This window comes from Prionailurus bengalensis, chromosome D4, assembly GCF_016509475.1.
Source record: "Prionailurus bengalensis isolate Pbe53 chromosome D4, Fcat_Pben_1.1_paternal_pri, whole genome shotgun sequence".
Classification (NCBI taxonomy): domain Eukaryota; kingdom Metazoa; phylum Chordata; class Mammalia; order Carnivora; family Felidae; genus Prionailurus; species Prionailurus bengalensis.
The window spans coordinates 89,608,011-89,633,602 of NC_057359.1; the positions used below are offsets into that span (position 1 = coordinate 89,608,011).

Consider the following 25,592-nt stretch of genomic DNA (forward strand, 5'->3'; position numbering starts at 1 on the left):
ATTCCCATCAATGCCTGAAGCAGCTGAACAAGGTAGGTGCCCTGAACCTGAGCTGGGAACCTATGTCAGTGGCTACTCTCCCACCAAACAGCCGTACAGGTCATTTGCCTTCTCTGAGCCTATTTCGAATCACAGAATAGTGATATCACGGCACCATCCATAATATGGCAATAACATACGAAACAGTACTGTAACTGAGTGAGCCTTCATGGCACGGGCTTAGTTAGCATCCTGCCCGACGCTAGGAAGTTCTTGACAGGTACGCTGAGCCAGGCCTGCGAGCAAGTGAATGCAGACTATCCACTTCAGTCTTGAGGGACCAGGTCCTCTAGTGCTGGGGTATGGGGACAGCAGAAGGAGCGATAGAGGTCTGCAGGAGACATGAGCCTAGTGGGGGAAGCCTTAGGACACACAGGAAAGGAAGGTAGACAGCTGGGAGGGAGAACGCGGGACTTCCTGCCCCAAGTAACAGAGGCTATCCAGCAGAGGGCAGTCGTGGGCTGCGACAGGGAGAGGTGGCCAAGGAGCAGGTGACCCTGGGCTGGCCGGCTTTTTAGAAAAGCAGGTTTGAGAGAAAGGTAATGACAGCGGCTCCCGGGGCCCTGGGTCTTTCTCGGCTGCTCCCACACAGGGTAGTCCCTGAAGGGGTGAGCCCTCGGGGCAGATGTGGCCGAGGGGCGGGAGTCGACTCTCCCTGGACATGGTACTTCTGTCTGCCGCCAGGCAGAGTGGCCGTGCCTACCTCTATGGCTGTTTATCGGAGTCCCGATTCCGGTAAGCCCTGCACACTTGGTTCCTGTCACCTCAATGCCCTGGGGCTCAGCTCAGAAGCTGCAGGTGCCACTGACCTGGGTCTCTTTGGGGGCCTGGGTGCTCCCCCCCTCGCAGGTGCGCCAATTCTAACTCCTTTTCAGGACTCCTTAGTGACCGCAACTGCCATCAGGCAAGCCCACCCCCCCATCCCTTGTGCCACCTCACTCAGCCCCTGGGCGAGGACAGGGGCTCGAAGAGCAAGCCGGGCCGGAGGGACACGGGAAAGGATGTCTGTACTGCAGCTTCTTGATGAGCTCCTCTGGGGTGATGAAGGTCCTGTAGGTGGTCAAGAAGGCCTCACAGTACAACACCAAGTCTAGAGAGAAGAGCGACCATTGAGGGATGGCTGCCACTGGCAGGGGACAGAGATGGCAGCGTGCCTGCTGCACGTATTTGCCATCTCTGACGACACACTGAGCGCGTCTTGTCTGCCCTAAGACCTGAGACCCAAAGGGCCTTCATCGTCATGGGCACAGAGAAAATAATCCAAACTCATCAGCAGGATTCTGAAGCCAGGTCACCGGTAATACTTTAGGGGGCAGTGTCCAGGGGCAAAGATCTTGGGAATTTCCACATACTGAGCGATAAGGCTGAAGGGCCACAGCTCAGCACGTTGCTGGAACACAGAAGCGCCAGGGAAGGGAAGGCCAACCGGGAGAAGCCTGGCCCCGGCGGTCGGGTGGGACCCAGACCAGCAGCTCCCACCCCTCACTCCCTGCCCTTCAGAAGGGCTGGCTCTAGCTGGGGATTCCCAACGTTCCCAGAATTCCAACGGCCCCCTGGCTCCGCTTGTGCTGGTGATGCAGTCCCTGACACTTAAAAAAAAAAAAAAAAAAAAAAGGAATGTTTTAAACGCAGGACACTCCCCATCACAGACTCCCTGTCTGGCCAGGCTTAGGAGCTTCAGAGTTAATTCTGTGCCGGAGCTGAGGTCTGAGTCCTGACTGGGTCCCAAAGTGTGTGCTGCTCACGGTGAGGCCGAGGGTGACACACGCACACAGTTTAAATCCGTGTCCTTCTCTGGACACGGACCCCTTCTCTGTCGTCTCTCATTCGTCCCCCACCTCCCCAAGTGCAAGAATCTAGGGGACCAGCAGAGGGGTGGGCCCGGCTGGCGCAGCAGGTGTCGTGAGGGAGGCTCACAGGCTGGAAACGCACAGCGGGGCCCAATGGCGTCGTGCTCAGGCGCCTCCTTCCTGGACCCTCCACTCACCCGGCTCACCGATAACCGGGCCTTTGTTCAAAGAGGCGGGGGCAAGGAGGCAGAGGTGAGCCCCGCACAGGCCACCGCCTGCTTCCGGAAGAACAGATCCAAGTCCGCGTGCCCTGAGCCGCGGGCTTCCCGGTACAGTGCTACCGGTGTGGTCTCTGGTCCACGGGAAGCCACCCGCCCAAGGAACGTGCTGTGTGGCCCCTGGCCTCCCCCGCCCCAGTCCACCCCAGGTACAAATGACTGTGTCCCCCAGAATCCTCAGGATCTCCGTGAATGACATCGAGAGGAGGCCCCAGTCGGCAACACCTGCCCCGGGCACGGCCCCGGCAGACCGGGCGGCTCTGGTCTGCCCTGCCCTCGGGGCTCCCTCTGGCCACGCCCGCAGGTAAGCTGCTCAAAGCCTAGGGCGGGAGCCAGCCCCCGCTTCAGCCCTTTTGGAGAAAGAGGAGAACTGTTCCTCTCGGCCCAGCTGAGGACTGAGGACGGCGCTCAGGCGGGCGTGGAGGAAGGTTTGCCGCAGCAGAGCGAGCGCCACTTCCCCAGTGCTGGCCGTGTGCCGCGCTGGCTCGGTCGGCTCCGTGCACCTCCCTGTCCCCGGGCCACCGCCAACCTCTTCAAGCAGCCGAGGCCGGAAGGGGAGGGATGTGCCCGGATTTGAACTCCGTGTCCGGGACCGGGGTCTGCCCTAGTCCAAGCAAGCCGGGGGTAAAGAAAGCCCAGTGGCTATGGTGAATTTGTTGGAGTCCTTTCTTCTTTTTCTCTATTTTTCAAATTCTCTGCCACGTGAACATTTCTGTACTATTTTCGTAACTTAGAAATTCCCAGAATCGTTCTGTGTAACGTATTTTGGGAAACCTGCTATAAAAACAGGGACGTGGTCATTCATAAAACTAAGATTGGTGGTGTAAGGTTTCAGGACTGGGGTGTTTTAATTCTTCCCACAACTGACTTTAATCCTGCAGTCACACCACCTTTTCACTCATTTTCAAAGACATCAACAGAACACCAGGCACCCGTCCCCCGTCTTGACTGAGGTCAAGGCCGTGGCGCCTTCCTCACGGCCCTCCTCCTCCTCCTCTCCCTGTCAGAACTCAGGGCACGACAGCTCTGGTGCCAGCACAGAGTCTGCCCAACAGCGGGTGGCCTGCTCCTCCAGCCCCGTCAGTGGATCAGGACGCTGACTGGGGCGGCAGCCGCGTGCGGAGGGTCGGAACCCCATCCTGTGACGGTGCTGCCGCCGCTCTGGGGCTGAGGCTCCCGGCCGGAACGTGTGCCAGGACCTCCGTGAGTGAAATCCATCTAGTGGTCTGGAATAACGTAATGAGTCAAACATCAGGAAAAGCAGAAAAAGCTACCCACGTGTCACCGTGACGTTATTTGAGGGACCGTGGGGGGAGCACCTACTGGGTGCCGAGCTCTGCACTTGGAGCTCCCTCTCCACCGACCCTGGGGGCCCTTGGGGTCATCGCTACCTTCACCAGTGGAGGACACGCCCCGACAGGGCTGGGAAGCAGCGAGCCCGGCTCTGTCCCCCGGGGTGGGCTCTCCTCACGGTGACCCTGCTGCACCCGGGCCGCCGTTCCCACCTGCTCAGGGCCGGCAGGGAGGGCCGCGGAGGTGAGGGCCACGGGACCACAGGGCCAGGGGACGCCTGGAGAGCCGTGACAGAGGCCGCCGCACGGGGCGCCGACGCACCTTTCCTGTCTGTCTCAGTAGCGTGCACCAGCAGGATATCTCCGGACCCGCCACGGACGTCCGGCCCATCGTCGCCCTGCAACGACAGGAGCAAAGCAGGGCGTGCGGCAGGAGAGCTGCGCCGGGAAGTCCGGGGTAGGGACGAGACCAGGTCCCTGCACTGTGGAGACCCCGGGGCCCCCTTCCCTCGGGTCTCCGTCACCGGGAGCAGCGCGGCCGCGCACGGAGGCCAGTGCGCCCACGGGGCCCGCCCAGCTCTGCGCGCTCGGCGGGCAGGACAGACCACGGCCCGTCTGGGAGCCGCCCGGACACCAGGGCACCCCACTCTGGGTCACAGTGGGGCCAGGGGACAACAGTACCACCAGATCTCTCTCTCCTCACCGCCCCGGGGTCTCAGAGGTGGGGAGGGCGGGACCCCGCGGGGAGGCAGGCGGGGCTGCCAGCGGCCGCTCCCAGAAGGCAGCGGGGGCAGTGGGCTCCTTGCGGGCGCACCCGCTCCCACAACTGCGGCCAGCCGCCCCGCGTTACTGTTTCCCCAGGTGGGAGGAGTCACAAGTCCCTCCACAGGGAGCACTCCCAGGAGCCCGAAAGCGTCACAAAGACGCTCGATTATGCCCGACGTTGCTTATGGGACACCAGCTGCCGTCTCCCGACTAAGGAACGAGTCTTACTTTCATGTGGGCAGAGGCTTTAGCCCATAAACCTGCTGGGAGCCAAAGAGAGCTGGCAGCAGGTGAGCCTGAGAGCCCACACCCCTGCCTCTGATCCTGAAGGACACCCACCCCGCCAGCCTCCGTGGGCCCACGGCCCGCAGGCTCAGAGGCGCCTGCCTCTCCGAGCACTTCTGTGTTTCCACGCTTGGACTCGAGTCCCGAGAGCATCGTGTGTTTCCAGCTAAGGGTGAGGGCAGCCACGCCCACGCCCCGATTTTTCAGGACTTTCTGCGAAGGGTCACGAGACGTGACTTCTGTCGGCAGAGGAGCCAGCTGCCCCAGGGTCCCCGCCAGCCTCGCCTTTCCCGTCACGCTGTGCGGCGGCCGGCCCGGCCCAGCGCACCCCGTGCCAAGGGCGGTATACCCACTGCTTGTCTTTGCGTCTGCGTGCCACCACAGCCGGAGCCCAGAAACAGTCCTTCCCCAGGGCGGGGTCAAGGCTATGACATGAAACTGTTCCTCTGTGCTTCCAGAATCGCCATCCCGGCAAGGCACAGGACAGAGGCAGCTGTGGCGGCTAGGCCTGGGATTTCTTAATCAGCCTGTGTCTCCCACACGGAAACTACCGTGGGGCATTCGGTCAACAGTAATGTGAAGGCGGCTTATGCTAATGAGGGCTCCCCATGCTCAAGCTCTGAACTGAACACCCTCCACAGAGTTCACGGTTATGATACCTCCAGAGTCCTGTCCTCTGGGGCTTAGGTTACACGACTCGCCCAAGATTACTCTCTGGAAGTACCAGAGAAGGGGACACGGGACATTTTCTCTAGGAGTCCATCTGTTTGCCCAGTGTCCTTCAGCACCCACCGTGGCCCAGGCACGGGGTCAGAATAAATGCCGTGCACAGAGCCTAGGCGGCGTGGGGTGGCCACCTGGGGGGGCGTCGGTGCCTCACTTGGGTCTTCTGTTTGAGACACCTCCCGGCTCCATTCTCCTCAAAGCCCTCTCACTCCCTTTACGGCCCAGACGCTCAAGGAAGGCCTGTCCTCACCTCTTGCTTCAGTGTCAGCCTTGCCATGATTTCATTATGGTCGATGAGGGACAGCTCGTCAACTTCCTCCTCCGACCGAGCCAACTCTGAAGCATCTGGTGACCTTGGGGCCCTGGAGGGAGAAGTGGTTTGTGTCGCAAGCGTCCAAGAGGCCCCAGCATCCAGGACAGCAGGGGCCCGAGGCAGTGCGGCCCGCTGCGTGAGGACTAGGAGTTACGACTGCCCCTGAACAGGTCCTTCTGGAACTGTGGCTACAACGGGGAAATCCACACCCTTCCCCCCACCCCAGCACAGGGGGCCCGAGTGGGGGCTGGAGCCAGGGCACAGACTGGATTTCTGGTGCCACTACCGATGAGCTCTGTGACCCTGGGACGTTTCTTGCTCTCTGCTCCGCCTGTAAGTGGACGGGATTAAGAAGGCGATCAAGAAGGTTTCATTGGACTATTTAAATAAGTGATGGGATCAGCCGCTCTTTGTCAAGGCCACCGTCTACACAGTCGGTATTCAAGGACAGAAATGGCAAAAAGGCAAGCAGCTTGGGAGAGAAAGTTCGCATGGCTATTCGCGCCATTCCTCAAGGTTTTTTCTAAGGGCCGCCTTTCTGTGGGACAGAGAAGTATGAGCCGGGCAGACTGGCCCGTGTCCTCGGGGGTGCTGGGTTTAGCAGGAGAGGGGGACGTTAAAGCCAGCAGTTGGGGCACTGGCCCGAGAAGGACACAGCACAGTCTAAAGGCCAGCAGGCCCTGGGGCAGGACACACGGGCTGAGGCCTGAAGGACTGAGCCGGGGTTTGCTGGTGAAGGGGGAGAAGGAGAGAACGGCCAGCAGAGGAGGGATGTGGGGGGTGAGGGGGGCATCCCGGGAGCAGACAGATGCTGGGTCTGTAGGCCCCATGCCTCCCCCGGCATCTTCTCCCATGTTCCGGTTTTATTCTGACAGTTTCCACCGTGGATCCTTGTGGTCACAGGCCACGTTTTTAACCCTAAGAATCTGGGAGATAAAAACCTGTGCCTTCAGTAAGACACGGACGGCCCAGAGCAAAATCACACACAGTCATGGGAAGAACCGTCTGCTTCGTGTCCCTTCAGGGTCCGGTCCGCAGTCTGGCCTTTGTGGAAGGAGGAGAACATCTCTGTAATTGCTTCTAAGTGGTCGACATGCTCATCCTTGTGTTTTCACACAGGCCATCTGCAGCTCTGAGAAATGGTGCTCTCGGGTTCCGTGCAGCTGGAGGCTGAACCCACGAGTCTCTGTTGCCTGGCGCAGCCCCCGTTTGCTGCCAGGTGTTCAACTAGAAGACCCATCATCCCTTGCTTAATACTTGGGGAGATCTTAGCCCGGGCAGACGGATCAGACGGTCTCCACCCACACGGACGGCACTGAGGAGCGGCCAAGAGCAGGCTGGGTGGGCAGCCCTCTTCAGCGGGCCCCTATCGAGCGCTTTCTGATTCTTCTTCTGCCTCTTGCTATTTACCACCTCTTGAACCGTTTATACTTAGGCCTGGCAAGCAGGACCCCAGAGGTAGCGGAACCTTGGCCTGCAGAGGGAGGAAAAGCTCGAACTTGTGGAACATCTCGCCGAGAAGGCAGCGTCACCACGCGGTTGCCGATGGCAGGGCCAGAGAGGATCTGGAGGTCCCACGCGTACAGAAACGGACTACACGTTTCTAAACCGGGTCAGGTCTGACTCCGGCAAATGCTGAAAAATGTTACAAGAGATTAAAGACACATGGGGTTCCTGGGGGCTCAGTCGGTTAAGTGACCGGCTTTGGCTCAGGTCACGATCTCCCGGTGTGTGGGTTCGAGTCCTGCATCGGGCTCTGTGTTGACGGCTCGGAGCCTGGAGCCTCTTCGGATTCTGTGTCTCCCTCTCTCTCTGCCCCTCCCCCACTCAGGCTCTCTCAAAAATAAATAAATGTTAAAAAAATATTAAAAAAAAAATAAAGACCCACAACTAAATGCAGTGACTCCTGACTGATCTTGGTTCCAAAAAAATAAGCTATACAAGCAGCTTTACGGACACTTGGGGAAGTGGAGGATGGCCTGCGTACCAGATGATATAAGGCAATTTATCATTACTTTCCTTGGGTGTGGTAATGGTACTGTAATCGGGGAAGCTTTTAAAATACTTCGGGAGGCACACTGAAGTATTTAGGGCCTGCATGTCACATCTGTAACTTACTTTCAAATGGCTTAACAACACAATACACCCATCAAGAAACTCACGATAAAAGGTTTGGCAAGTCTTGTACACTCCCTTATTGCACTTGAACTTGGAAGAGGCCAAGGAAGGCCGGCCTGGGATTTGAGAAAGAAAATACTGTCGTGGGTGACTTGCAAAGTGGATAATACATGAGCACATCACCAGGAAATAATGGCAGAATGCTTGCCAGAGTGGAGCCTTTAAGGGTGGGATTATCAAGGATTCTTCTGGTTTACTTGTATGTTTCTGTACTTGCCATGCTTTCTGCCCTGCGCATGTATAATTTTGAGAGTCAGAAAAAGGGAAAGGACGTAAACCTAAAGCCCCGGGAGGCCTGTTTGCCGGTGGGCAGGGGGCAGCTCTCCCCGAGTGGGCTCGCTGCCTTCAGGGCCCCCACTCTACCCGGTCACGTCCTACCTTTCGCCGTCTCTGCTCTCCTTCCCAGGTGCGCCGCTGCCCAATGCGGGGTCTCTGGGATGTCCGTCTTTCGTAGCCGGTGATTCCTGAAAAGAGAAGCCAGCGCTGGGATCGTGACGGGTGCCCCAAGCCGGGCGGATCTGCTTCCCGGCATTCCTGCCTGCAAGCGGCTTCTGAGCGTAAGTTCCTCCGGAGTAATCCGAAACGTGGACACGGGAACCATGAATGCGGTTAATCCCGCAAGAAGTGCAAGGCCCTCTTGCCTTTGGGGACGGTGAAAGGGGGCCCCTACTTATGACCATCCAAGCACCTCCTGGAAGAAAGGACTCACAGCTGCTGCTACTGGCCAAGCTGAGCCAGGCGTTGTGCTAAGGACTCCCCACGCCTCCTCTCACCTGACCCGACCAGGACCCTGTCCGGTAGCTGGAGGCACCGTGCTACTCACGTACACAGACACAGGTTGAAGGCTCTGCCCAAGCGCACGCGGCTCGGAGGCCACAGCCTGGACTCCACCCCAGGGTCGTCTGCCTCCAAAACCTGTGACCTTGCCCACCGTGCGGCAAACCCCTGCTGACTTCCTAGTTAGAGTCCTCAGGACTGCCACGCACAGCTGCCTCCCAGCTACGGCTCCAAGGGGTCTAGCTGCTCGAGGGCACGAGAGCCAGCCCCTCTCCTCCAGCAGCCGGGCCTGGGCATCCGGGCCCACCCCACTCGGTGACGACACGGCTGTCTGGCATCCCTGCTCTGCCGCTGCGGCCGCGACAGAAACCAGGTTAGCACGAACACATGGATCGTCCTCGTGGAGAGTGCTGCGAGGTGAAGCCAGCACCGAGCGTGGTCATGGGCAGAGGGGAGAGCCACGGAAGGCCAGCCTGGCATGGGCTCCACCGTGTGGAGGCTAAACTGGACGATGCGGGGGCACAGGTCACCGGGTGCGGACAGGTGAGGAGGGGGACCCCAGGGTAAAAACAGCTTCCACAGACAGGGTCGAATCCCACAGTGTTCTAGGACTTGCAAGTAACTAGAGCGGGGCTCGCCTTGTGCGGAAGTGGAAGGTCCTGCGGGGGCGTCCTCGGCGGGGCTGTCCTACCAGGGGTGACCACAATTTTAATGGGCTGGGCCCTGTGAGCTGACCACCAGGGAGGACTCGCGTCCTCATGGCCCCTCCTGTCAAGGGACTCCTTCTTTTTCAAGCTTCTGAGCTTGCTCGCGTCTTGCTGCAGCAAAACTTGGAAAGCCGACTGCTCAACAGAACGGCTGTATCCAGCTGGGACAGAGGTCGACCAAGGGCAGCCACATCAGGTAGCTCTCTACGCTCTCAGGACAGAGGGCTCGTGAACACAGAGGGCGGGGGCTCCCGGACAGACCCCATCCAGCTTCCTCAGAAGCTGTTCCTGTGGGGGTAAGGGAGTGCGCTGAGGGAGGAGGAGGGGGCGAAGGCCCGGGAGGCTTGTTGGTGAGGGAGAGAGGAGTCCCTCCCTCTGGGGAGGGGATGGAAGACGGGCCTTGACACCAGAAGACGGGATAGAGAGAAATCTCAGAGAGCAACCAACACGGGGCCAGGCCAACACTATGCCGCCTCCTCTCACTTCCGGAAGACCCATCCGGCCAGGCCCGGAGAGCGTCACGCGAGCCCTGAAAGCAAAGGGAGGGCCTCCACGGGGAGCCACGTCCTCTCCCCACCGAGCCAGTGTGTGGCTCTCGGCAAGGCTGTGGGGCCCAGCCGGCTAGGGACCGGGAGGCTCAGCCAGGCAGAAGCAGGGCCCAACCCTGCCGGCCACCAGGCCAGGCCGCATGCACGAGGCAGCCCTGAGGTTACTTACTCCTCGGGAGTGAGGCAGCTCCCCGCTGCTCTGGCCAGAGGAATACAGATTGACGTATTCACCCTCACCAGCCTCCTCGCTGGCGTTTTCACTCTGGGGGAGACAGGATGAGAGGAGATGCACATGTGACAGGCCCCCCAGCCCGCCGTCACGGCTCCGAGGGAGAGCAGCCTACCGGGCCGGCCCTGACCGGGACACTCCTCTCACGGGGAAGGAAAGAGGGCGGCAGCGGGAGCTCGGGTCTCCCTGGGGACCTTTCCCAGGCCCGAGAAGGAAGCCACTTCTGCCACCTCTTGCCTCTGTGTTACAGGGGACGCAGGTTCCCCGCTGGATCTTCTCCAGGGAGGTCGAGGGCCGTTCAAACTGCCCCAGAGGGAGGCAACGTACCAAGACAGGCCAGCTCGCTGCAGCGCCGCCCCCGCCTGCCGGCCCCGGTCCTCTCCGCCCTGCCAGCTAGCACCCCGTCCCCGGATGAGGCGCTCAGGGAACTCAGCAGCACAGGCAGGCAGGGCCGCTGTCCTCAGCACCACCTGCAGCCACGGAGGCAACTGCCTCCGGTCTCAGAGTCCTCTGTCCGCACCTTTCTTCCACAGGTGTTTGTGTCTTTCTCTAAAAACGCACAACCAACCAGGAAACCAGGCGCATTTTCTGTCTCGTGCTCATGGCTGTCTCTACACGGCCACTGATCTGTTTCTGGAAAATCGGGTTCCCCATCTGATGGGAACTCTGTACGGAAGGTTCCGCTTCTGTTCTGGAAACAGACACCCTCCTGTTTCACTCTGCGACCTTCCACAGACCTCAATCAGACAGGCCTGGCTGCCACTGGGGGTGGGGGGCGGGGCGGCAGACTCACGAACAGCGACACCGCTTTTCTCAAAACGTGCAGACCCACGTGCAGGGGTGTGTGTGCTGAGTTCTCACCGAAGGCGTCGGGGGCGAGTCAGTGAGAGAGGTTTCGGAAGGAAGGCAGACAGTGTTCCCATGAAAGCTGCTCTCCTGAGAAGGCGAGAGAGGCCCGTCCACGGTGCTGGGAGGCAGACTGGCCACGGTCGGCACCGCTAAGTCAGAGCTCTGAGACTGGTGGACGGGCGGGAAGTGTGGAGAGGAAGAGGGGGTAGACGGGAGGAAAGGCTGAACGGAAGCTTGGTTGTGAGGCACGAAATCCTGGGAGTAGGACCTAAACACAGATTTATACTACAGAATCAAAGCGGCAGACAGACACAGAAACGGGAAGATGGGAAGAAGAAAACAGACAAAAGAAAAAGTCGTTAGATTAGGTCGGCCGAGCTGGGGTAGGCCGTTCACAGCGATTCTAATGAGGACCACGGAGCAGGCCGAAGCAACCCCCGCATGCCTCCGGCCCGAGGTCCCCCAACCCGGGCGCGCCCTCCCTTGAGCAGGGCCTGGGGACCGACCCGCGCCATCCGCGGTGGCTGAACAGAGGGACGCGGGCGCCCTCAACGACGAGCAAGCCCCAGGCGCGGTACGGGTGGTCCCACTGTCCGCTGTGTCAGAGAACCAAACCCACGAACCCAACCGCTGCCTCTGTCCCTTCAGGGACCTAGTGGCTAAATGCAGTGTGCGCCTTCAGACCACGGGTCATATTTACTCATTTCGAGTCTTTCGGATGAACTTCTTTGGTTTTGTCCCTTGAAAGTCAAACGCTGCAGCCTTTCAAATACTGTAACCCGCTTCAAATCCTTTTGGAAGGGGAGTCTTAAAAATGCGATCAAAATGCTGAAAATTTCTCTGAGCTCACTTCCCTCCCTACCCAATCTTTTTTCTTTCACCAATGGAGGGATCTTGCAATGTCTCTGGTACCGCCCTAGAGCTGCGAGGCTAACGCTCTCCCAAACTCTCATGGAGACAGAGAAGTCTCGAGGCCAGGTTGAGGGGTGACAGCGAGCGCCCACAGCTTCTGAGAGCCAACGAGCACTGCCCGGGCCCGAGCTCTGCTGTGGGAGGAGGGACAGAGGAGCTCTGGGGCCACCAGGCTCAGAACCTGAGATGTCACCACGTCCCATAAAGGGCCCGACAGCCTGATGCTGTCACAGGGAAGTGGGAGAAGGGCATGTGGAACGGTCTGTGTCCAAAGTGCTGGCCCGGCTCACCTGCCCACCACAGATGCCGGAGTTTGCCAGAAGCCAAACTCAACACAAACGTGCACACGGCTCCCTCGAATGTTCTCTGCGTTTTGCCACTGGGTTTTCAGAACCCGCGGACAAGGAAAAGGAGGAAGAAACACAATTCTAAACAGGAGGTTAAAGCCACTCACATCCTTAGGTGGTTTTGTAAAGCTACGCTTTACACTGGACCAAGGGGCTGCCTCAACTCCAGGGACAGGCGCGCCCCTCCCCCCCCCCCCCGCCCACCTGCTGCCGGCCAGCCCTGCTCCTTCCTGGCTGGCCTGAGTAGTCTAAAGCTCCCTCTCGCTCTGCGGGTTTCTATCAGACTCAGGACACCTACCCCAGGCACCTACTCACTCGTACACATTTTATTTCCCCATCTAACTCCCAAACTCAAGACCAACCCCGTACGTGGTCACATGAATTCATGGGAAGTGCCGTCCATGTTCTGAAGGACAGGCACCGGAGGCTGAGATTCCTGGGAAGCTCCATTCCCACAAGCTTTCTACACAAGCTGGGTGAGAGGGTACCCGGCTCAGTGGCTCTCATACTGGGGGCTGAGGAGCCTGAACATCCACGGTGCCCTCACCAGCCAGGTACCACATTTCACTGATCTTTTATAGCAACCACCCAGGCCTGGGGGACTCACTCTGGACCTTGCTGGGGATGGCAGTGGGGTCAAATGTTTGGCTTTAGGGCTCTCCATTCATCCCTGGTGAATGTGTCCCTCCCCCCCCCCCCCCCCCCCCCCCCCCCCCCCCCCCCCCCCCCCCCCCCCCCCCCGTAGTGAGGCTCTCTCACTGGCTGGGAAAGGCCAAAGAGAAGACAGCGTATGGAATGCACTGGCCAAGGGAAGGGATGGTACGGTCTGGTCCCGGGAGGCCACCCTGAGAAGCCCACGTGGCCCTTTCAGGCAGCGGCTTTGGTCTCACGCAGGAGCCTGGTTCAGCTCTGTTGCCTGTGTGTCCCCAAGGGCAGAGGCTGCCATGAGATGTGCTGACGGATGCCTCTCCCTTGAGCACGTACCCAACTAGTTTAGGTATTAGGAGGTGGGGACCTCTGGGAGGTGCTTAAGAGCTCCCTTCCTAAATGTGATCAGTGCCAGGAAAGAGGGTCCAAGGAGATGCCTTGCCCTTCTACCGTGTGGGGATACAACCAGAAGTCTGTGACCGGAAGGGGACACCGACCATGGCGGCAGCCTGACCTCGGACCACAGCCTCCAGAACCGTGCTGTATGTAAGCACCCAGGCTGTGGAGCTGTGTTATAGCAGCTTGAACAGACTAAGACAGATGCCAGCTCTTTTAGGGGTCCGGGACCTGTCCTCATGGACCACCCCTGAAGCGTAAAGTCTCTCGGCACTTGGGCAGGCCCTGCAATAACTGAGCACTGGACAGACACTCACGAGCGGTTTCTATGCAGTCACAAGATGCATCGGGTGTGACGGTACCTTCTTGACCAGCTTTGATCTGGCCCGCTCAGGGTGGCGGACTCCCAAGCACCATGGGTGCCTTTTCCGGGAGACGGCCTCAGGGTGGCTGCCGAGGGCGTACTCTCAAGTCACACAGACTGGGCTCAGGTCCCCGGCTCTCTCTTTCCACCTGTGTGACCTTGGGTAAACAGCCTAAGTTCTTGAGCCTCAGTTTCCTTCCCTTTAAAACAGCGATGCAAATGCATAGCACCGTATGCTAATTATACTAGAAGAAAAAAATGCAAAATGAAAACACAGGAGGCGGGGACCACGCTTCTGTGGCGGGGTCTCTGGGGAGTTAGAGAGACGATGCTCTGGGAGTCCTGGGTGCAGTCAGGGCTGCTCGGTCAGCTCTCCTCCCTCATCCTCCAAAATACCAGGAAACCCCAGAGCTGAGGTATTCAGTGGGGTCTACCGCGGATTCACAGAAATGAGGGGCTACTTAGGGACTGATTCTTATGTTAGTATCTACGTGCCTACTAAACACTGGCTGACTCACAGGAGTCTGCAGGGTGACAGGCTGCCCCCAGGGGAAGGAAGGAGCCCCAAGGACGTGCGCTATAGAGGGGGGCGGCCGCCGCCGGGAGACAGACCGCAAGGGGGCTGCCTCTCCAGGACAAAGGCTCCTGGGCTGCCTGCGCTCCCTTCCCGCAGCAGCACCCCCCTCCCCCGGCCCCCCCAGCCTGGGAGCAGCCTGGCATCCCAGCTATGCAGTCCTGCTGGGACAAGAGCCAAACTTGAAAAATACCTTCCAGTGGGGAAGCGCCCCGCGGTGCCCCTCCCCGCCCCTCCCCGCAGTGCCCCTCCGGCAACTCTGGAGGGGCGGGCACTTGGGGGCTCATCCTTACACCGTTTCCCCCCAAGCTCTGCCTCCACGGATCCCCCAGAGAGTTCTCTCCAGGCCCTCTGAGGCCACATTTTTCGTAAGGGCAGGAGAAAGGCAGGCTGGCCACGGAGCAGAAACACCACTTCGCCCCTGCCTGGAGTTTATTCTAGGACCTGGCTGGTGCCTGGCTTTGCCTCTGACAGAGAGTTGCTGCTTTCTCTGTAGCAGGAATTTTTATTTATAGCCAGAGTAAGACTGTTTGGGCTGAGATTTTATGCCAGGAGGGGGGCTGCCTGTCTGGAGACGGCAGATTTCTGCAGAAGATCTAGGCGTGCCAGAGCCAAGTTCCTGCAAAAGAAAGCAGTTAGGAGGGGCTGCCTGGTCCCTGCCATCAGCCTCGGTCACAATTTGTCAGAGTGCCAGCAAAACCCGTCTGGGGATGACGATGCCTGCTGGTCAGTGAGGTGCTAAGGGTTTTGCACGAATCCTCTCATTTAATCTACACCAAGGGCTGTTACGATCCTTGTCACAAAGACGGAGAAACGGCCTGAGAGTGCAGGCTACGCACCCGATAACACACGGCTTGGCTCCTGAGAGACGTGTGGAGCATCTCACTGTCAGCGAGGGTTCTGGGCATGTGACAGGCCCCACCCTGTCATCCCACGGCTCCGCAGGGATACAGCCTCCTAACTCGCTGGGAAATCTCCTTGGCTAAGTGTTTTGCGATGACCAGCATGCAAAAGGCAGTGAGCTGAGGCCCGATATACGATATACGAGCCAGGGATGCAGAGATAACATCTGCCCTCACAGAGACGGGAGACGCGGGAAGTGGCCACCCGTTCTGAAAACATACACTCGAAAGAACCACCAAGAGTCTTCCGGGTGGAAAAAACGGTGGAGGTTGACGACCTTACATGTTAACAGGCCATTCACACGCTAAGAAGCAAAGCCACCCAAAGCTGGCCAGGCATGCAGTTTTCAATGACACTTTATCTCCAGCAGAGTCTTGGCGTGAACCATGACTGGGGAGGAGCCCTGTGCTGTGCTGGCAAGAAAGCAGGAGAAGAGATCTTCAAAAGGAAACTTCTGGCTCCTCGCTGTAACAGACATTCCATTTACTTCCCCTGATTATCAGGAAGAATGAGGGTGCCGGAGGCGGCAGAGAGGGTGCCAGCGGCTGAGGGCTACGGCCACAGGCCCGAGGGCCTCGATGGCTCTGCGTTTCCACGGTGACCTGCACCCCAAGGTCTGGAGAACCCGCAACTCCACCAGTCACAGGGAGACGCAATCATCCGAGCGAATGGACTCACTGTCGTAAAGCGTCTGGGAAGGACAGAAGTTGCCAGAGATGGGTCATCACTGCACACTCTTGGCTCGAGCGAGGCTTATGACTTCAGTGTTTCTGGACGCTGCTCACCAACACAGATAAGCTATTGGACAGCTGGTTTTCAGGCTTAAATTCATCATTTGTGAGAAAACACACTCCAGGGAGGCTGCTGTTCTAGCGTGGCTTGGGCCTCCTTCCCGTACGCAGAGTCACTGGGAACCCCGCAGCTCAGCACCGGTCCTGGGCTCACACTTCCCTGAAACCAGAGACTGTGAGTGTGAACACAACCAACACAGCACGGGGCTACGCCGTTCCTCTTGGAGGGAAGTCCAGCTCACAGCCACCGCACGACACCCCCCCGCCATCTCCGGGGGACGGATCTCCTGTGGACAAGCACGTCCGACGACTCGGCTCCTAAGGGATGGAAGGTCCCCAGGAAGGACCCTTGATAACATTCCTCGTCACTCCGTGAGGCACACTGGGAGGGGGACCGCTGCACGCGTCTCCTCTCTCCTTCTTGTTCCCCCATCAACTACTTATTTGCCAAAGCCCTTTTTCGGGTCTCCCTTACGCCCAGGAGCGACTTCCTTCTTTGATGCCTTTGTGTCAGAAGGCGAGTTCTGAGGCCGAGGCCACCGCCGCCTGCTCGTGGCACGGAGAGGCACCTTGGCGTGGGTGCTGGGGCCACGTGCATCTTAGCAAAGAAAGGGACAGCAGCAGCACAGTGGACCCCCAAAATATCTTTTCTCTTCTTGAATAAACTTCTTGGTGGAATCTAGTTTTAAAAACCATTTGAGAATTCTAATTAGTATTTTATAACAAAGGATGAAGAATAAAACCCCAAGAATGTTTGCGTAGGAGAATTTTCGGTAGGATGGGTGCAAAGTTGGAAACGTATTGCATTTCTTGTCATGTGACATTTTTGCAATCTGAATCAAAAGATCTTCCTTGAACACCACTGGTTTCAAAGCCAATGGTCTCTTGCCTAATCGCGTTCTTGCAAAAACCTCGAATACATTTTAGGATGCTCTGTATGTGCCCTAAACGTTAAGAGCATCAACGCTTTATAGAAGGATTTAATACAGACTCAAAAATTACTTTACTTCTGTTCTAGAAATCTGACAACTATTTTTACCCGGTTTGGATTTAAACGGCATGCCAGGGGCTCTACTTTGGACTCGTTCTTAGAACTCCGTTTAGAGCCTGTGGCTACAGCGTGTGAAGTGTCAGAACACGAAGGAGCAGCACTCCTCTCGATGTCCAGCCTACGTGCGGGCCTTTCCTTTCACACAGCCTTCCCGGGTCGCCGTTAGTTATTGGCAACCGACAGTGGGGATCTGGATCCTAGCTTCAGCTCTCACCAAAGACTCTGAACAAACGACATGGGCAGCTTCTCTGTCCCCGTCTCCCCGTCTCCAGAGTGGAGCGAGCACTCCCTCCCAGAGCCGTGGGAAAGGGACCCTCACAAGTGGACGAGCGGGCTGAAACGGGTGAGGGTCCGTGTGCACGGACAGCACCCTTGGGGTTCAGGTCGCCACGGGACCCTCGCAAGGGCCAACGGGGCCCTTCTGGCACCCGGCCAGCTGGACAGTCACGGACGGAGTCGGGGCACAGCTGCAGCGAGGGGCTGTCGCCAATTCTTGGGTCTGAAGCTGGTCCAAGAGCAATGACCATCCAAAATGCCACGAGCGCCGGCAAAACAGCAGCAGGAAGTCTTGAAGGAGAGGAGCAGAAGTGGCTGAGTCGCAGTGGCTGCTTCGGCAAGTCTCCAAGGCCGAGGATCCCCAAGTTCTGGTCTCGGGCCCAACAGACAGCAGCCAGGGCGTTCTGGGTTAGCAGGAAGGAAAATGAGGAAGAAACGGGGTTTTCGGCCACAGCGTGGGACCAGCGTGTCTGACGCATACAAGCAGAGAGGCTACTGTGGCGAGCCGACACCTGGCTGTCACGACGAAACGCGGGGAGCGGGAACGTGGGTGCAATGGCGGGCGGAGAGCACCGCGTGCCTCCCTGCTCCCTGCCTTTGGGTGAACGAACACCCTCCTGGTCAGTCTGGCGTCACAGAGCACCCGCCGCTTGCTGGCTCGGCCCTGAGCTACGTACCAAGGCTGCAAGCACGTAACAAGCCCAGCCCCAGCCTCAGAGGATTTGCGACCTTAAGAAAAAAGAACTTGAGCCTTACAGAAGAAAGAAAGAATTTCCCAGTGTGGTAATAAACGTTACTATGATGCCTCCCTTTTTGTTAAACACTGGTTGTGTGCCTTTCACTACATTTCTCGCTCCACGTGTGCTCTGCCTTTAACCTTCACGACAATTCGGGGCTCCCGTCACCGAAGAGGAAAGGGCGGCCTACTGATCCGGAGGCGGCACGCTCGGGTCCACCCCGCCAGTAAGGAAAAACAAGGTGGGGAAGGTGACGGGCGCCGCCAGGAAGGGTGGGACACGTGACAGAAGGAAGGATGTGCAGGAGAGCCAGGGAGTCGGCGCCTGGAGAAGGCGGAGGGAGCACAGGGCGTGGGCAGGGGACAGGTGGGCACCGGTAGCTGGCGAGGCCTCAGAAGGCTCTGCAGTGATAAGGACACTGCAACCTGGCCAGCGAGAAGGGGGCACGGTGGCAGGAAGGCCGGTGGGGAGGCCACAGGAGCCGTGCCGGGGGCGGGGAGAGGGAAGCAGCGACAGGGCTGGAGGCGAGGGGCTCAGGGCCCAGGCTAGGACGCACAGCAGGGCTTGGTGAGCGGCGGGGCACGTCACAGGTCACCGTGGCGCGTGTGTGGCCGGGGAGGAAAGACAGCTCCTCGCTTCCTGCCTGGGCAGCTCGGGGACGGTGGAAACGTTCCGAGAGACAAGGATGGGGGCGGAGGGGCTTGGCTGGGCCTGTGGGGTCTACTTCCTAATCCCAAGGGGACGAGTCCGGGTCTGGCCAGGCGCCCGCACTTGCACCTTGAGGACCCTACTCGGCGGTACGGCCCCCAAGAACGGGGCAGTGTACGAGCCCACGACTTCCGGGGTGTGAAACCCCGACAGGCCCCAGAGCCTCCGCAGGCCAGGAAGGACCACGCGACCAAGAGGCCTGGCTCTCCCTGCGAAGGCGGGGCTGGGCCACTCTGAGGGAGAGCCTGGCAAGTCTGGCAGGCCAGCGGAACGGAGCCCCAGCCAGGACAGCTGGAGCTCGGAGAGGTACCCCCCGTCCCTGGGCCACCATCGTCACCCACCCCCTCCCCCGCTCTCATCTCTCAAAGTGAGGGAGGTCTACGCAGGTCAGGAAAGCACAGAGGTAAGTCAACATCAGGAAGCGGCAAGGCACAGAGGCGAGGAAGCCAGGGACTTCTCTCTTCCAGCACAAGGCACACACCGGGCCCAGCCCGGCAAGCCTGAGCTCCTGGCCACTCTCCCCCGCTTCCCCACTCCACCGTCTGTCCTCCGCACTTTCACCTCCCGTCGGCTCGCCAGACCGCTCTTTCAGCCCACGGTCTCTGTGACAGCCGCTGGGCTGCCGTTCAGGGCAGCAAAGGCGAGTGACAGAGGCACTCGTGGGACTTCAGGGGCCTCCACGCGTCTCAGGGAGTGGGCCCTTGCCGTCTCACTGTGAGGAGAAGGCACAGCAGAGGAACACGGTCCACGAAGCAGGCCTTCCAGTGAAAGCATTTGTGCCGACGTGCAAAAACCTGGGTTCAACACCTCCGAGAATCACTCTCTGGCCAGGACGGGACCCCAGCTGCTCTGCCCACCCTCCCCCGTCCTTTTTCACTGAAGTCTTAGAGACGACACGCACTGGATGTTCTTACCCTAAAAATGTTTCAAATAAATGACAGTTATCATGGGTCCCTCTCCAGTTCTTCTCAAAACCTGGGTCTCCCAGCAGTTTTACTTCCAGAATCATTCTGGAAGCCAAGATGGTAAAGAAGCATTTCAACACATTCCCAGCACCTGAGTCCATCTTGAAGGGGTAAAACACCTGCGCCCTGCAGTCAGCGAAGAAGGGCTGTACCAGAAACCAGTCTGGGGGTGGAGGAAGGTGACTGTTCTAACGTCAACACTTCAAGCCCTGAAGGGCACTGGCAACCCTGATGGCTGCTGGGAGGTTTCAACACCCTGGTCGAGGGTCAAGTGCATACAGACCCGATCCAACTTTTAAGATCCTTTTTAGAGTCACAAGACCGGCGTTCAGAGGCAAAGCCGAAGCAAGCCAGAGGAGGGACCTGGGGATTCAGTGCAGAGCGGGGAGGGCTGCCGCCGCAAGGACCGGAACTGGAGTGGAGGCGGAAGGCGGGCGGCCAGCATGGTGGGGCTGCAGGGAGGACACGGCAGGCAGCCCGGGGGGGGGGGGGTACCAGTAACCGAGAGAGAGACTCTGGGGACAGAAAGGGAGGACCCACTATCAGCTCAGAGAGCTGTCTGTAGGAAGGCACGTCACTGAAGTGCCTTCCGGGGCCAGCTACATTGCCAAGGCCCGGCGGAATCCTATCAGGAACGGGGACCCGGCCTCCCTGCGCCTGGCTCTCCACATCCTTCCTGGCTCTCACTCGCTCACTCCTCATGTCCCTGAACACCTTCCTCTATCTAACAGCCCAGAGACCACATGCCTGTCTGGGTAGATGTCCAAGTTTCAGGACGCAGCACGAGCTGGGCAGGACGGGAAGTCTGTGGCTTCTGTGGGACGAGAGCTGGGCAGACACAGTGGAAGATGCCAGGAAGAGTGTGAGCACCCCCTGGCCTGGCCCCCAAGGGCCATGCTCAGGAAGGAGCCTCGGGGGAAAAGGTCCATTGCGGTGAAGGTGTGCGACGCTAAGCACACGGGGGAGGGCCGGCTCGCTCACTACCCTTCAGCCAGCTGCCCCATAACCTCACTCCTTGAGCGCTTACACCTGCGGTGACCTTCCAGAATGCATAGGAGGCCCCCACCCTCCAGGCAGGATAGAACATCCGTGGCGTGGAACATCTTGGACTTGTTTTCCCTGACCTTTGCCCTTTATCTCCCGGAAATCCCAACTGTCCTTCAGGCAACGGCCCAAGTGCCACCTTTCCCAGGAGGCTCTGTCCTTGTCCCGGCTCCACGGCCCCGACGGTTCCCACGACAGCCCGTGACTCTATCGGGCTTACGCACACCCTGCCTCAGCATGAGCCTCTTCCACGCTTGTACTCTGCCCACCGAAAGGCAAGCGCTTGTCGAGGGTGACGGGGCCTCTGAGCCGCTGCGGATCCCTGCACGAGGAGAATCCCTGTGCTCGCTGAATTAAACTCAACCCGGAGCACCAGGAAGAGCGAACACGAGGCTTTTTCAGTCTCCGTTTCAATTACGCTTGGTCAATGCAGCCGTCCTGCTCCAATTCAAGAATCTTCTGGTAGGAGTAACAGGTCGCTGACAGGGTGAGGGGTCTTCAGGTTTGACAACTGCTGTACCCCTAAATGGCGTCCCTTCAGAATTCTGTGGTGGACTGACGACAGAGGCCCAGGAGAGACAGAGCGAGGAGATTTGGGAATAACGGGCCGCTCTGAGAGCCACCCAAAGCCCTCCACTTGGGCTCATCTCAGAAGGCAAGTAGGAATACACAAAGATGTTGGCCTTGCAATACACCACCATTTTGGGGGGGAGGGGGTCAGCGTGCCAGATCTCAAACGTTCCAAACCTTCAGGCCATTACTAACAGCTCTGGAGGCGGGAGGTAGGGTGGGGGACTTTCCCTTTCGGAAATAAAGCACCTTTAGTAGCTCATTCCCTTGGGTTCTGCTGCGGAGTTGGTACGCAGAATGTGGTCTTTCTGACGCGAGGTGTCTGGGGACTCCCCTACGTCCCGGGGCTGGAAACTGGGACATACTCAAGCCCAGGCTTCATTAAAATGCCCTCAAACTTTCATCAACTCCGGAGTAAACAGAGCAGCTCACTGACAGCCCCCCTAAGCCCAAACCATTCAAAAGAGACATTGTGGACGCTTTCTTAGGATAACTCACACTTTCCTTCTGTTCACAGAGGGGAAAAAACGGTCAAGAGCTGGATTGTCTAAAGGCCAAGTTCTGCACGATTTGTGAAAGAAACTCGCCAGAAGTGCCTGCTGAGGAAACAGAGGGCGTCTGTGTGCCAGGGCAGGGCCGGGAGGAGGCAGGGGGGCTGTGTGGCCTTTCCATAGCAAGCACAGGGCCGCCGAGGGCTCTCAAGAGTTAGGCCCCAGCACCCAAAAGAACAGTGCACTCCTCACCGCAGGCAGGACCATCTCGACCCGGGCCCTGGATAGGTGGTTCCCAGAGACGGAAACCAGACAGGACCACACTGGGAACCGGAGCTTCGGGAGGTCTCTCTTTGAGAGTCACCAGGTCAACCTCACTGGTTTTAGAGGGAAAAGGAAGTCCATTTGGGTTGACCATGAGGTTAAGTCATCCGTCCAAGCTCTCATGCGCAGGATTAGGACAGAGCGGAGACTAGAATCCAGAGCTCTGAGAGCAAGCGCTATGATAGTACATTTCTAAGCTTACCATGTGCCTGGCAGTTTCCTATGATTTTACTTACTCCCTACAATCACAAAATAAGAGACAAGTAAAAGCATAACCTCGATGAAAAGAAGTGGAGGCCAAGAAGAGTAGGTAAATTACCCAAAGGCAGAACTGATTTTAAGGAGGACCCAGACGAACCCCTGTCCGTGTTCTATCCCTGCTGCTCAGTCCCATTTCAACAAATTAAAGGGAGAACTGTAGCTTTTTCGGTTCCTGGACAGATGGAGATTCCAGCAAAAGATGACAGACCGGCACCGTGCCTCCTCCAGTGTCAGTGTCCCCTAAGTTTCAGAAGTAAACCCTTCACAGCAATGGCTGCACCCATTCCCCTCCTTTGTCCACGTCTGTCCCTCTGCAACGTGATCTGCTGGAACACCCCCCACCCCCGCAAGAGGCCGAGTGTACCTCCCGACTCCCCAAATCCAGACCAGCCCCGTGATTCAACCAAGACAATGCAAGAAAGTGACAGGGTGCCAATTCTGAGCCTAGGCCTTAAGATACCTCGCGTGCTTCCGTTTGCTCCCTTGGAGCCCTGCCAGCTGCCACAGGAGCAAGCCCGGGCTAGCCTCACGGAGGCTAGCGGGTCACGAGGACCACAAATCAGCCCGCGGTCCTGGCTGAGGTTCCGGAGAGGTTAGCTAGGTCAGCCAAAATCAGATCAGCAGTCAGCCTACTGACCTGTGTCCTAAGCAATGCCAAGTGGTTACCGTCATCTTAGGCCACTGAGCTCTGGAATGGCCTGTCACACAGGGTCCCCAGACTCAGACTCAAACTCCGTCACAGCCTGGTGAAGCCTGCTCTCTCTGGCCTCGCTTCCTGTGCAAAGACTATTTCTTCTTCAACACAGAACACTTACAGGGCTGACCCAAGGCCCAGGGGAGATCAAAATAAAAAGGCCAAAACACTCTGCCAGTTTACGCCTGAGCGGTGAGGCTCAGAGCGGGGCTGCCAACGTTCCCCCATCCCCACCCCCACCTCGTCCACCCCAACACTTCACACAGTCCTTAGGCCCCAGAGAGCCAACCGCGCACGCCCCTTCCCCCTTGTGCAGGGTCTGCAGGAGGACAGAGTCCGGCCTGGGTGGCAGCACACACATCAGCAGGCACAGGCGACAAACGAAAGATCGCACTCACGTTTCCGAGAAAGAGCAGCGGGGAGCGACTCACCGAGGGCACGGGCAAGTTGCCGTGCCGGCTGAGAAAGGAGTTAGAGACGGACACACTGATGCCCTGAGTGGCACTGCCGTCCTCGGGGGTGAAGGCCACTTTAGTTTGCTGGACACAGTAGGAGACAGAGGAGAAGGAAGAAGCAGCATAGGAGGCCTGCTGGACAGAAGGGACGAGAGAGAAGACAGGGAAGGAGGGAGAAAAGCAGAGAACGGTCAGGCAGGTATACGAGAAGCATACCTAGGCTGCTACCTAAGTCTGCTCGGACACTCTGGAGAGGGACGGCTTCTCCGCTCAGCTTAGGAATCAAAGACGCCTGCCGAGGGCTACCCGGATGAGAGGGTGCCCTCCTTCACCTCCTCGTGACAGATTTAAAAAGCGAACTTTCGTACAAGTCGCATCCGCTGGAAGTGGTTGTAAGGTGCAAGGAAGCCAAGAGGGCCTGGAGCCCCGTGGACCCGGCTCTGAATCCTGTTTCTTCCACTTACTACTCAGGACCTCTTCCTCCTCCGTGGGAGCAGCCCAGGCAGTCATTATGCTCCAGCGGAGTATGTGCGCTCCTGGGACCAGGCCATCCGGCTCTGAACCTGGGCCTCACTGTTCGTGACCTGCTTGGCCTCGGGCATTATTTAAAGCTCTCTGTGCCTCAGGTTCATCATCCATAAAGCGGGGACAACGCTGTCTGGGACCACGTATGTGTCAGGCACTCGACTGTGCCTGCCACACTGTACGTGGGCTGACGGGCACGGTGATCACTACTGTTTTGCTGGTAAAAAGGAGAGAGTCCTCCCTGCACCTGCATTTGAGAGCGGACACGCCAAGCAGCCGGCACAGGGCACGTCACATGCCATGCCGGGGCTTCAGCCAGAGTTGGGCTCGCTCCCCGCATCTTCTACTTCCAGCAGTGGGTAGGCTCCAGTTAAGTCACTCTGGCTTTCTCAGCCTCAGTTTACTTAACACGGGGGTGATAGAGGCTGTGGAGAGGATCATGGGAAACCAGACAGAAGCCCCAGTGCTGACGTAGGGAGGCGTTCAGCCGAGCGTCTGCCCTGCCAGCATGGTGAGGTGCTCCGCGGGTGCTCCCAGACGGGCTCTGGTTCCAAGCGTGCTCACTAGGGATGTGTGTGAAGCCTGTGGGCTCCACGGTGTGGAGAAGATGCCAAGGGGCACCTGTGGACACTGGCAGGAGGGGCCAAGACTGTCTCAGATCTCCATGAAATCTGGTTCGGCTGCTCAACCAAACATTTTAGGTTAGGGGTCCGTGCGGCAGGCATTTCTATTTCCATGGTAAAGATCCCTTTTTGAAACGTTTTCAGAGTAATTCAGATTCACATTGGGGCACATTTGGGTGTTCGTGGGGGTGGGCAGGGTGGGTGAAGGACTGAGACCCTGAGTCTGAGTCGTGAGACACAGCTAGACAGTGGCAGGCCAAGAACCCAGGGCGGGTGCTGCCTTTCCTCTGACAGACCGAGCTGTCTCCTAGCAGGCTAGGCGTGCTCCTGCCTTGTCGGCCCCTGAGCTCACTGAACGTGGGCTCAGGGACCCTGCGGGCGGGGGCTCGGGGAGTGACCTGGGGACCTTGGTTGTCCAGTCAGCAGTTGCCTCCCAGCAAGGGAAGGGTGGCACCTTTGTGTCCCCTCAGGACGGACGAAAGATGGCCAGCTAGCCGGTCACCTCTGCGGTGGAAACACCACCAGGCTGGCCAGCCCATGACCAAAACGGCACGTGCAGCTCTGAACAAGAATCCCCTTCGGAGGTGCACTCCTCCCAGAAAGCACGGCCGGATGAGATGCCTGGATGCTACAACCTGACCACAGTCCACGTGGTTAGGAAACCGGCAGCAGGGAGAACAGGGTTCAGAGGCGGGCAGCAGGCACACCCCCCCTGCCCGGTGCCGGAATCTCACATACCGCCCACGCAGGACAGCCGGCCTTCTGCGCCGACTGGGGCTTCGTTACCTACAGGGAATCCTCACACAGGAGTGTTTTCAGGGGAGGAGGGGCACCGTGCTTGGGACACAGAACAGCTCTGTTTACGGCCATCGTGCTTCAATAGGGCTTGTTTCCACGGGGCCATCCCTGGCCAGGGTGGGGTGTAAGTCACCCTGTGTAGTGAGGCCATTATGTAAATCAAGTTCACAGATGGCCGTGCACAGACCATGCCCTGTGCTTTGATGGAGTCCCTCCTTTCTGGGAGGTCTATAGTGGAGCCAAAGAAGAGAGGAAAAAACACGAGACCGTCGGCAGAGAAAGCAAACATTCTGAGCACAAGCCAGGCCCAGCTGCAGGGGCGGCAATGGAAGCGAGGGCGCCACCACCCCCGGGGCGGG

At 58.6% G+C, this 25,592-nt stretch overlaps 1 protein-coding gene across 12 annotated transcripts in view; it reads right to left on the reverse strand.

Annotated features, from left to right (window-relative positions):
* RAPGEF1 (Rap guanine nucleotide exchange factor 1) overlaps positions 1-25,592 on the reverse strand; it is a 133,102-nt gene that overhangs the window by 8,830 nt on the left and 98,680 nt on the right. For 4 of the 12 annotated variants that reach the window (XM_043565752.1, XM_043565757.1, XM_043565751.1 and 1 more), the window contains 7 exons: positions 23,264-23,422; positions 10,789-11,061; positions 9,868-9,960; positions 8,045-8,130; positions 5,426-5,537; positions 3,722-3,797; positions 1,045-1,129 (listed from right to left, as the gene is read on the reverse strand). In XM_043565752.1, coding sequence (XP_043421687.1) covers positions 1,045-1,129; positions 3,722-3,797; positions 5,426-5,537; positions 8,045-8,130; positions 9,868-9,960; positions 10,789-11,061; positions 23,264-23,422 — 884 coding nt within the window. The remainder of the gene's footprint in view (positions 1-1,044; positions 1,130-3,721; positions 3,798-5,425; positions 5,538-8,044; positions 8,131-9,867; positions 9,961-10,788; positions 11,062-23,263; positions 23,423-25,592) is intronic. The other 8 variants (XM_043565763.1, XM_043565762.1, XM_043565761.1 and 5 more) reach the window with 5 other exon arrangements.